The following is a 12,071-nucleotide window of genomic DNA, read 5'->3' as shown; positions in this document are numbered from 1 at the left end:
GGTAGATCATAGTACTACTCGATTCGGATCGAATAGCAAGTTATGCCATAAAGCGCTCGCGACTGGTTGTTGTGGTATCCTCGTTATTCTAATAACGTTTGATGTCCCAACAGAGCCAAAGAAAGAAAAGTTGCTACAGAGTCGCCATCTCAAGACCGGAGGGCATCGCCAGGAAGGTAGCCTACTTGAAATTGATGTTTCTTTAGTTTCTTTTGCGAATATATAGATCAAAACCGTGCAGAGTCCCTCGGATTGATGAGCGTTGCTGGTGCAACGCGTAGCCTTCAAATATTATAAAGTCAGCTACGGGCCGGTAATATCGGCAGAGGTTCGATTCTCTCCTTCGATCCGTTTGAAATTTTTCGTCCCTTTTTCATGCGCACGATTTTGCTCTGTAGCGTATTTGCACTTTTGAACTATATATCATTTCTCTAGATTTAAGTATAAATTATGCTACAACCACTTTCGGTGGGGTATCACCTTCTTTAACTCTTGTATCAGATAGCTGTTGTGATATATCTGAAGTACTTTCCCCTGATGGGGCACTCCTCCCATTCCTCGGGCGTGTAATCTCTTTACTCGTTGCCCAGTGAGCTATCGAAAAGGCATTGACTCTCGGAATTGCGTATATCACGGCACTCAAAAATTCTGGCACGGTCTTAAACCCATAGTAATAATTCTCTCGGCCACGTGTCAGAGCAGGTTGGAATGACGAGACGATAAGATATGCTGCTCGTATTCCAATTAGTAAACCCAGCACGAGTACAATCATGCGAGCCTATATTTGTTCGTGTTGCAGGTCAGTGAGGTTGTTTGATTGATAGAAGCATGCCATACGACACGAAAGTAACTGACCCTGATGGGAGCTACTTGACTTCGTTTCAGAAACAAGGTGACAACAGTCCCAATCGTGATAATGAAGGAAACAGCACATATCAGTGCAGTGAGTCCCCGGCTTTCAGGTGACGGATTCACACCGACTACGATCAACGTCACAATCATTCCAATGAGATAGGCATATATTACAACTTGCAAGAAGAAGGCGAATCGAGCCAGCAAACTTTTTCGTTGAGCTTCAAGTTGACTAGATGTAAGGATCTCGTTACTAATGAGAGCGACGGAGAGATCATCTCAAACTGTAATCATCTCGAAGTCCTTACACGACCAGTGTCGAAATCACGCACGACAACACAAAACTGTAGCCAGCACTTGCAAGAATTGTGGCAGCCAAGTACAGATTGAAGTCTGTTGGGTAGTACGCAATGGTTAGGCATCGTAAAATATAGCTTATGGTCCTGCCTAGGTGATACAATGTGAGGTTGTAAGCACGACAAGTGTTATCATGCTAGACTTATTGTTGTATTGTACAATACTCACACAAGACAAAGACAATGAGAGAGATTGCGGGTCTGGAATGGCTGATTACTTCATAATACACAAATATCGGGATCATGCAGCCAAAAGCGATGGTCGATGCGATGGCTGGCGGCAGAATCAGCCTGTTCAAGATGTGTGGATTGATGCCAGTCAGCGCTGCAGCGGAGAGAGACAAGAAGAAGGGCTGACCCGAAAGCAGCCACATAGTTGACCATGGGTTGGAAGGTTCCTAGTTGGTTTCAAACAGTTTGCTCCTTAGACTCGCCCCTTCTTCTATCAGTCAAATGCAAGCAATCCCTTACACAGATTAGCGCAATCAGAACAGTACAGCTAGCATCAATGGGTACGAGGTACAATGTTACTACGAGAGACGAGCGACCGCATAGGCTTTTGTTGTGTTTGTGGTATTCGCGTGTGAGATTGGAAACAACCGGTAAATCATTTACCATTCTTGCATCTATATAGAGGAGAGTCATGTTGAGGAGGGGGGAAGAGATGAGCGAAGCTATAGCAGACTATATGCTTACTTGTTAGGTTGCCTTAAAGGGATAACCACGTGGGGGACTTGGGGACATACAACAACATCTCGAGTGGAAACGATTGATACCTAGAAGAGACACGTAAAGACGCGACGAAGCTTACGTGATGAACATCATTTTCCATGTTTCCTGTGAACGTCTCATCTGCCGAAGGGTGTCTCCGGATACAACATTTCATCACATCAAGTCAGACATACTCGTCACTTTCCAAATAACAAACAAACACCCAGAAATCATCGGTTTGGATCGCTTCGTGACCTCAAACCATCAATCTCTATTACTCTCAACTTTAAACCCCTATGCCAACCATGAGTCTCGAAATCGAAGGCATGTTTGAAATTATTGAAATTTTATGTCTTTCTGCTTTTGTTTGATATGGAGAGGGTGCCAACAGAGCAAGAATGTACATTTGAACTCAATTCACGTCGAATGACCTGCTTCTTCTTCTACTTGAACCTTAACCGATGTTTGCACTACCATCTCATTCGCTGTCACCATGTTTCCACATCAAGTCAAGAAGCAGATACTCGAATCGCATTGTATAAATTTGATTATTACTCGTTTCATTGACTAATATTTCACCGCACAATTAACAGAAACCGAAGTTTACTTGCAATCTCGGGGTGAGCAACTAGGAACCACTCTCAAAGTCGATTCTTGTCGCGTCAAACAGAATTGCTCACAATCCCGTATGATTCGATATAGCTAATGCTGACAAAGCTGTGAAGGAAGCTGCTGGTGAGTACCTGCCATTCCAAAGGAAAGCTCTCGATTTACGAATGCCACTAAAACCGTCTTATCCCCTTAGCCGCACAGAAGAAGGCCGATAAGAAAGCAGCTGCCGATGCAGCCAAGACAGCCAAACAAAGGCTTGCTGCTCGTGGTGTAGTCGAGGCATTATCAAAGGTACGTATGTGCAATTGAGATGGTTTGAAATTGAGATCAAGTTACTCAAGATTTGGACTTGTAGGTTGATGAGATTGTTCAAGAGGAAGTCACTGAGAATGTTGGAAAGGTACCAGTCGAGGGGATTTGCCTTTCAGATTTAGTTGTAACTACAATACTCATTTATAAAGGTCCAACAAGCCCTCAAAGATGTTGCTTCTGGAGACCCTTTAGCTGTCGTCAATGCTGGCATGTGCTTTTGCGGTTTCTGCTCGAGACATTCTTTTGACAAGGCGCATTTACTCACTTATACGTTCGCACTCTTTTCGAACTAGTTATCGGCGCTGACCCTACTCTTGGAGGCTCCAATCTTATGGCAACAATGAAAAACGTCGGCGCTGGAGTCGCGAATGAGGTTACTGGTGATTTGGCAAAAGTTGGTGGCCTTGTTGCTGCACGTAAGGACTCGTTTGTTGTGCAGATTGAAGCCCTGTTCTCGTCAACTTTCACTTTTGGCTTACCGAACTTGAACGTCTGATTCTAGTTACAAATCCAAACACTGCTAAATTGACTCGTCGTGGTCTTGCTGACCTCCTCCAGAATGAGCTCGCTGAAGTTCAGGGTAAAATTGCCGCTGAAGAGGCGGAAGTTCAAGGTCTCTTGGGAAGTACGTGGTTCCCATTTCTGCTTTGGGTGATCAAACATGCAAAACATTGATTCAGCGAAATTTCCTCCTTTCTCCTAATTAGACCTGCGAGCTCGTGATCTCAAGGCTGAACTTGCTGCTGATAAAGCAAAAGCTGAAGCTGAAGTTGCTGCTAATAAAGCAAAAGCTGAAGCTGAAGTTGCTGCTAATAAAGCAGAAGCAGAAGCCAAAAAGGCCGCCAAGAATCAAAGTAATTCTGAATCCAGTGTTTGTCAATAGTCGTTTGTCTTGATCGTGTCGACCGATGGACTTACGGGTACTCAACGATGGTTTAGAAAACAACAAATTGACTCGTCGTGGTCTTGCTGATCTCTTACAAAATGAACTAGCTGAAGTGCAGGGTAAAATTGCCGCTGAAGAGGCTGAAGTCCAAGGTCTCTTCGGAAGTAAGTGACACATCTCCTTTGTCTTTCACTTTCACGTTGGCCGACAAGATATCAAAATCTTCGTGTGCTAAACCCATTTGCTCTGCTTTTTAACTAGGCTTACGAGCTCGTGGCTCGAGTGCTGAAATTGTAGCTAACAGCAAACGTGATTTCGAAGGTGAGTCTTATAAGACTCTGTTCAATCTTCTCCAGAATTGTACTCTTTCAACTTTGAGTAACTGACTGAGTGAAATTCCCTAGACGAAGACAACACGATGGAACAAGAAGGCTACAAGTTGCTTTTGGCCCGTGACATTTCTGCCAATCAAGGCACAATGAGCATTGGTCCATCCTCTGGTACCACTCAAGTTTTAATCGTCACCACTTTTGCTGGATTGGCTGCTGCTCTCGTTGTTGCTCTAATCGCTGTCATCATGTTTGGCAAGAAACGTAACAGCAAGACCGTTAGTGATGTTTAATATGATTGTCCTTTGTGCTTTCTTCACTGATGTGTTGGCTGGCTCAACGTTTGATCTCATACTTTTCCAATGCTGGTATCTCCAAGATTTTTATTATGAACCCACCCCAAAATCTATAACCTATCCCTTTCTGTGTGGGTAATAAATCAATTTCAACTTAAACTGGATTCAATTTTGTTTCCTGGCCGATTTCGAACACGCCCTGCGAAACTGAAAAAACCCCCAGAACTTTCAACATGGCCCGAAAGCGTTTAGAACGCACTTGGAACAATTCAATCTCAGCCATCTTGTCAAGTCAAGCAAGTTTCCAAAGGTCTTTCGTTGATTGGGTTTCTCGGAGACAGCAAAGTAGCCCGAAATACATGTCAATCCATTTGCCATTTGCCCAAGTTGACTTGCGTGTCGATGACTTCTCGCCAACATGTCCCCGCAATTTTATAAATTTGAGATTCTGCCTGAATACGTGGCCCTGTCGCCTATGCCTCCACCTTTGAGTCACCTCTTAAAAATGTTACCTTTTGAGATGACGCACATCGCACCCGACAGGAACCACAGTAGTAAATCAAAGAACTGACAACAATAATGGATGTCGAACCTAAACTTATTGCTCGTGAACTTGGTGATGACACCCAGACCGACATTGACACGAACTTTGCTCAGGCTAAAACGAGACGAGCACAACAAGAGCCTAGAATTGGAATTATGGCCGAAACTGACAAGAACATTCCTGAAACCAAAGCTAAACGGGATCAGCAAGCGGCTGAAGTTAAAGATCTTATAGCAAGTAGGTTGATTTGTTCAACCTCTGCGTTCAACTAACCTACCATCATCACAACAGCTACCGTAGCATCTGCAACTGCAGGATTTCTTTCAATGTCTGATAATACAAGCACTGCTGCAGAGCCAATGGCAATAATAGTTGGATCTCTGCTTGTCTTTGGTCTCTCTATGGCCGCTTTTGGATTGGTGTTAGTGTTTTTGAAAAAGAAACAGTTAAAGTTACCTTCTAGCAAGCGCTCCAGCAGTGGTGACGCAGGATGAGTGGCTTTATAGATGAACTCGCTGGCGAGTGATGAAAATTTGTTTTTGAAATTGACACGGGTGTGCCGCCTTTCAAGGAGTATGGTCTTTCATCAGCAAGAACCGAAATATACCTTTTATTGTACATCAGTGTTCGTCTCTTATTTTGGATTCGAGCAAGGTTTTCCCTCAGGATTCCACAAGAAATAACTCAGTTCTACCTAAAGCTACAACTTTTGATCGGGGCCCTCTTGTTTGCCAAACAACACCCACAAGGCCAAACCACCGCGAGAGAAGAGCTACAATAAATCAGAGTTACCATTGAGACTGTCTGTCCGTCTTCTTTGAGAGAGGTACGCAGATATCGCTAAACAACAGACAACAATAATTTGAAATCCACGAAGGTCGAACGCACTACTTTAATGGTAGACAGCGAACGTAAGTAATATTGCATCGAGAAAGTGGATTGCCGTGATAGAGAGAACTACGGTTGATATATGCTCACCTTCAACCTCCCTTCCATTCTCAAAACTAACCAAACTCGTCTGTCGTTGTAGCTCCATCATAAAGGGAATCATAGTAGCAATGCACTTGCATAAACGAAACGAGACCGTTGCCACTCCTTCCAGCGATGGACACACTACAAGTCATCACGTAACACCCACCAAGATTGCTGAAATGGTGTCTCTCCCAATAACAAGTCCTGCACACAAGGCACTAGCTGCACCAAAAACAACAGTCAAACCAGTAGTAGCCAAGGCTCCTCCAGTTGCTGAGAGCCCTCCACCTGTATTTCCATCCCCAGCTGATAGGAAGGTGATGCAAAGTCCAGCTAATCGAGCTGCAGCGGTAAGTGAAAGGGGACAGATTCAATGTTGAACAGTATCGATTCAATAGTATTCAGGGAGCCCCAATACTCCAATCAAATTCTGATGCACTTGTTATCCAAAATAGGCAATGCCTGAAAACACAACTGCTCCACCAGCTGGACATATGATGATTGAACCAACTCTCATGGCAGCTTCCAATACTGGCCAAGGAGGCTTGCCACCTGGAGTTATTGCCTCGATTGTATTTGGGGCTTTGGCTGTTTTCATCGTGGGTAAGTGTCTCAGTGCAATTCTAAGCCTCTGATATTTTCCTAACGACGCCTTTCGGTACACCACAGCCATCATAGCAGGCATCTTCGCATATCGAAAATGGAAAAACAAAGATCCAGTTCTAGCACATCAAATCTTCCAGCATCCAACTGGTCTTGGACAGCCCAAACCATCATCGTTTGCAGTCCAATATCAAAACCGAATTCGACCATTCAAGTCTCAGAGTCCATCATATGAGGCTTCGGAATATCAGTCTCCGGTCCATCAGTCTCCGGGATATCAGTCAAGCGCGTCGGCTCCGAATATGGTATATCAGTTGCCGTCTTTGACGCAGTTCCGGGATCCGGTCGGGCCAGCTGATAGGGCAACGAAGGTTTTGGATAGTCCGGTAAGGTCGTCCACGACCTATACAGATTTGTGGTAGTTTCATAAGTGATGTAGTACGGCTGTGTGATTTGGATCAATTTGGAAGGCGTTTGTTATAAAAATTCTTCAATCACGAAACGAAGCGTGCAAAACGGCAATTGCGCCAGAGTTGACTATTGGGTTCCGTGTAGTAAAAGAAAAATGTCTACTTTGCGTTAAATTTGCCTGTGCAGCGTTTGCCGGGGTCCTCTCTGTTTGCAAAACGACCACCACGAAGCGCGGGGGAACGAAGTATACTGACGCGCAGAGAGTGACTATTGAGCCTATATGCCTATCTTTCGTTGAGGGAGGCACTCATATACCTCTAAAAAAGCAAGAGCGGGCAACTTGAACTAGTAACGGTCAAACACACTTCTTGCATGGTATACAGCAAATAATGGTGGAAGACAACAACTTGAATAAGAAGAAACAAACCGTTGCTTTAGCAGCCAAGAAAAAGTTGCCGGAAAGGTGTCGACCGTCAACAAGTGCAGCGCCCAAGGTGGCCTCTCCGACGCCAGGTACAGCATCCAAGGTGCCTTAACCGACTAGAAAGGCAGCATCAGTTGCGCCTTCTCCAACAACGAAGGCAGCATCCAAATTGCCTTCTCCGACAACAAATGCAGCAACCAAGGCGTTGGCATCATCTCCCCCAAACACAACCACAAAGCCAGTAGATATAGTAGCCCAGGCTCTTCCAGTCCGTGCGACTCCGGCACTTATGATTCCATCGCCAGCAGATGGGAAGATGATGCCCAGTTCACCAAATCGAGCAGCCGCGGTAAGATGACGAGCGGATTCGAGGTTATGAGGGTCGGTCAATTCACTAGGACTCAGCAATACCATTACGGCAATCGCATTCTGATCTCCTGCTGATGCACTTCTATTCCAATATTAGGCAATGCCATAAACCACTGCAGCTGCCGCTCCACTGGGCCATGGCGTAGGCAAACCTGCTTTGACCGCAGGTTCCAGTGGTGGAGAAGGAGGTATGTCAACTGGAGTGGTTGCCTCGATGGTAATTAAGGCCTTGGCTAAATTCATTGCAGCAAGTCTTGTCAAATTTCTCGTGCTTCTTGTGATCTTTTAAAAACCAAACGTACGTTTTTGACACACACAGCCATCATAGCGGGATTCTCAGCCTACCGAAAATGGAATAACAAGGATCCAGGACTGGCACATCAAATCTTCAAACACCCAACTGGTGTCGGACAACCGAAACCGTCGATGTTGGCTGTAGGATATCAAAACCATATACGACCTTCGAAGCCACAAACTCCAGCGTATGAGTCTCCGATATATCAGTCTCCAGATTCAGGCTACCAGTCAAAGACGACTGTTGCGTCGAATATGTTATATCAGTTACCATGATGATTTGTGGTAGTTTATAACTTTTAACTGTGTGAATCAAAGCTCAACCAAAAAATGCAAACGAATATACTGTACCAATAAGCATCAAATGCGAAATGAATCAGAAATCACTTACAATGTAGCGCGATTTGAATGAAAAGTACATGCGCCAGTCTATGTCCATGGCAGTCTGAATCTCAACAAAATCACGCATTTCCAATATGTATGCGGTGCAAATAGGAAAGCTGGACGAGGCAACTCTAGCTCTAAAGCAAAGGGAATCTACTGTAAGTCTCACTAGTTTCCTTTTGCCAACCATCCATTCTTACACCCTTTTGTAGAAACGAGAGTTGGTAAATCTGATTGACAATCGCATTCCTGTCGTGTTGGAGGAGATTGGACGATTACTTCGAGTAAATTAAATTTATCAACATGGCATTTCCGAGCTGAAAGCAGAGTTGCTCATGCTTTAATCGTCTTAGGAAGCGCTCATCATTTTATCAGGATCTGCTGATGTTGGTAAGTTTACGCTGAAAGTCTTGGTCTAGGTTCAATTAATAATTGCTCATTTGAATGATTGTGAGCTTAGGATCTAGTCCAAAGAGCACGTCAGCTGCTACGTTGGTTATAACTTCACCAAAGTAAGAACACAGTTCATAAATCTTTGAAGCTCGTGCCATGACTCTCAACCTATTTCTCAGTAACGACGCTGTAAAAGGATTTCTCACTGTGAATGGAACCAGTATCGTCAAAGGAGTAAGCTCAACCCCTCGAAACCTTGAATGCTCAGGATGTTTGGACTTAGAATCTTTTAATCGAACTTAGGATTTGACAATCAAATTCAACCATTACAATCGTGGTAGCCCTTACAAGGTCACTGTAAACAACTCAAAACCACATTCGCTGCTTCAGGTTGGCGTTTCATCGCAAAGTTGCTGATACCACGTGTCTCTAACGTCACAGCTTACAGCTACATCTAGCTCGAAATGGAGTAGTGGCTGCTACAGGCATTGTAGAAGATTCTTTCTTTGCTGGTTTTGATCGAATATCCTTGATGCAGGTACAAGTCAACGAACATCGAAACGTCGCATTTGCACACATAATAACAGCCTGCTACCCTAGATGTTCAAACGAATCAGCAACCAAATCGGCCAATCGATCCAAATCCTAAAAGCAGCACCAGAGGACACACTATTCCCAGCTCGAGACTGTGATGCAAAGATGTTTGCACCAGACTTGCCGGAAGATTTGATTGTGGAATTCCATGTGGCAGAAACATCAGTGGTTTGCAGCATATTTGCTATACAGTTTCATCGTGATGCTTTGCCGATACAGATTCAGCAGTTGCAGCACAAGTTCTTGACGAGGTTTAGAGGGTCTTTGAAGACAAGGTTAGTTTATTGCAATATATTTTGGGGTGCCTTTTTTGCTAACGCACGAATCTTAGTATGTATAAAGGTCGTCATGTAGAAATCCTGGACGAACTAGCAGTCGAAAGTGTCAGTCCTCAACTGACACGATTGGAAGCAATCCTGGCACGAATCCAAACAATCTGCCAAAGTACACACCACAAACTCGCATGTGTGAGCGAGATCTAAAACCATAGGCTGTATAATACTGGTGCAACTGTGATTTATATATAAAATAAAAAGTCATGGTATCATAATGGGTATTCACATGTTTTCCATCCAGCAGAATCACATATACAATTGTGTGGGTTGAGGATGCAATAATATCCATCTAATTCATACATCATATATCCAGCAACATCGACATAGTACACTTTTTTTTGTTTCGAATTGAGGCCGGCCAATCTCATGAGTTCATATGTATATTCCTGGCTTTACTCACTGCCCGTTCACACACCAACTTCCAAGGTACTACTTGAGTCGTCCACCAGTCTTCACTAGTGTCTATCAACGGTTCCCATACATCACATACCGCCAATCCAAACTGGCCAGCGTAGAGAGATTTCTCGCTCAATAGAGCAAGACCTCGAATCAAGATAGATGAGCCCGCCATAGACTCTTCTGGCGTTACAGAGTATAGCTCGGCGAGTGCCAGGGCGCCTTGAAAGCCAGTCCAGACAAATCCAAAGGCACTGCAAGTAGAAGGATGTATAAGACTTCTCGTATAGGTATATGACAAGTCCTTGCGGTAACTCCACTTACCCTGACAATAGATTCGTCGTAATAATGTGCACCATTCCCTGGACCAGTGCAGTGGTTGACCGCCTAATGACCTGGAAGGCAATCTCTCTGTCCCAGCCACCGTTCTGGACAGCACTTTCATCTTCCGATATGAGCCATAACAATCTAACGAGTCGTTGCATATCAGTCTAGACAAAGTTCCAACTTTATCAAACACAACTCACTGAGCTCGATACAACAACAACCTCCCAGTATGATAGCACTGGTGAATCATCAGCCTGAGCGTACGTTCAGAGTTTGGAACCTCCGTTAGCACCTCGAAACAATTACTAATAGTTTCCGGGAGAGCCTGATAAAACGCGTTCAACTTCTCATCCAATGTGTCGAAATCCCCCTTTGTGAACTTCCGTTGCGTCATGCTGTATTCTGGTATTTTGAGTGACTGCTCAAGACACAATTCCATGATGGGATCAATAACAATCAAGATATTTGCAAAGTAGGAAGAAGCGTCTTTGCCAAGATCATAGTCTCGAGTCACAGTCGGGGGGCCAATCGGAGCATTCTCATCATCTACATTAGCACCGATATATAGTGGTTGTGGGGCTGGAAATCTACATGATATGTACGACACTTTGATCATGGGTGTTTGGTCGAAGAGGAAGCTTAGCATTCTGTCATATGATAAGATAGTGTAAAATAAGCGTCTGTGGTGTTCACGATCTACCCAGGTTTGCGGACGAGTTGAGAGTGATTCGATCATTGATATCATTGGTTCGTCGGATCTCTCTACGGGCGGTCTTGGCAGCTCGTCGGGATCCATATTCAACTAGAAAGGAAGCGAAAGTGCGTTAGATTAAAGGGATTGGACGTCTGAGAAGCGTGACTTACCCCCAGTAACAGCGCCGATCGTGCTGCCAAAGATACGAAACTCCATGCAGATGGTATCTGCTCTCGTACTAGGCATGATGGTGGGTGACGAGTTTGTATTAGTACGAGTATGAATAGTATGGTGCGGTATTGTCACATCAGTAGTAGTTTCGGCACAGAAACAAAAAACATGACCAAAGTGCGACATGTTGGCCGACACGTCAAGAAACGCAAAACGAATTTTCAACACTTGCAACGGATTCACTTACGTGCATAGTACCGGCCCAACAACAGATAAGCATGTGGAGCAGCTATATCCGGGTACTGATCCAGCGTACTCGTCAGCGCATTCCTCGCACTTCGTATGAACTTGTCAGCTAGCTCCCAGAACGGATCTTCATTACGAGACGGCGGTTGCCGCTGTATGAGCCTCTCGAATGACGGTCGTAGACGATGGTCTCGGCATGTCAACGCTCCAAAGGCGCAGAAAATGTCCAATAGGTACAATGGCATAATTCCTCGCTCCCATTGCTTGTAGGTGCGAGATGGGTGATACGTCCATAGGTAGTACGGGCTATTGCTGCAGGCATCGAGCAAGATCCGTACATGTTCTGGTGAAATAAAGATTTTGTTAGACGGTCGGAAGTGCTGAGTTTTACCATAAAAAGATCGATCAAACCTTTGGGAATAGAGGCAGCCAGACTTGGAGATATTGGTGGCCCTGGCCGTGGTGTTGAGAAGGTGAGTGGTTGAGGGTTTAAATATGGAGCGGCATGTTGCTGGATATTCCGATGTTGTGGTAATAATATCCCAGCTCCAGGAGCAACG

The 12,071-nt window shown here is 44.6% G+C and overlaps 1 protein-coding gene across 1 annotated transcript; it reads left to right on the top strand.

The window, feature by feature from the left end:
* Positions 1-8,447: 8,447 nt before the first annotated feature.
* On the top strand, positions 8,448-9,824 carry SmJEL517_g05079 (uncharacterized protein; the record flags this gene model as incomplete). Its single annotated transcript, XM_031171007.1, has 9 exons — positions 8,448-8,513; positions 8,568-8,639; positions 8,709-8,745; positions 8,816-8,867; positions 8,928-8,982; positions 9,052-9,138; positions 9,197-9,286; positions 9,349-9,617; positions 9,674-9,824. The coding sequence occupies 9 exons, from the start codon at positions 8,448-8,450 to the stop codon at positions 9,822-9,824; spliced, it is 879 nt and encodes a 292-aa protein (XP_031023028.1).
* Between the last annotated feature and the right edge of the window lie 2,247 nt (positions 9,825-12,071).

This window comes from Synchytrium microbalum (assembly GCF_006535985.1).
Source record: "Synchytrium microbalum strain JEL517 chromosome Unknown SmJEL517_scf0041, whole genome shotgun sequence".
Classification (NCBI taxonomy): Eukaryota; Fungi; Chytridiomycota; class Chytridiomycetes; order Synchytriales; family Synchytriaceae; genus Synchytrium; species Synchytrium microbalum.
Note: the sequence above shows the minus strand (reverse complement) of the source record. Positions and strands in the feature narration are given on the sequence as shown.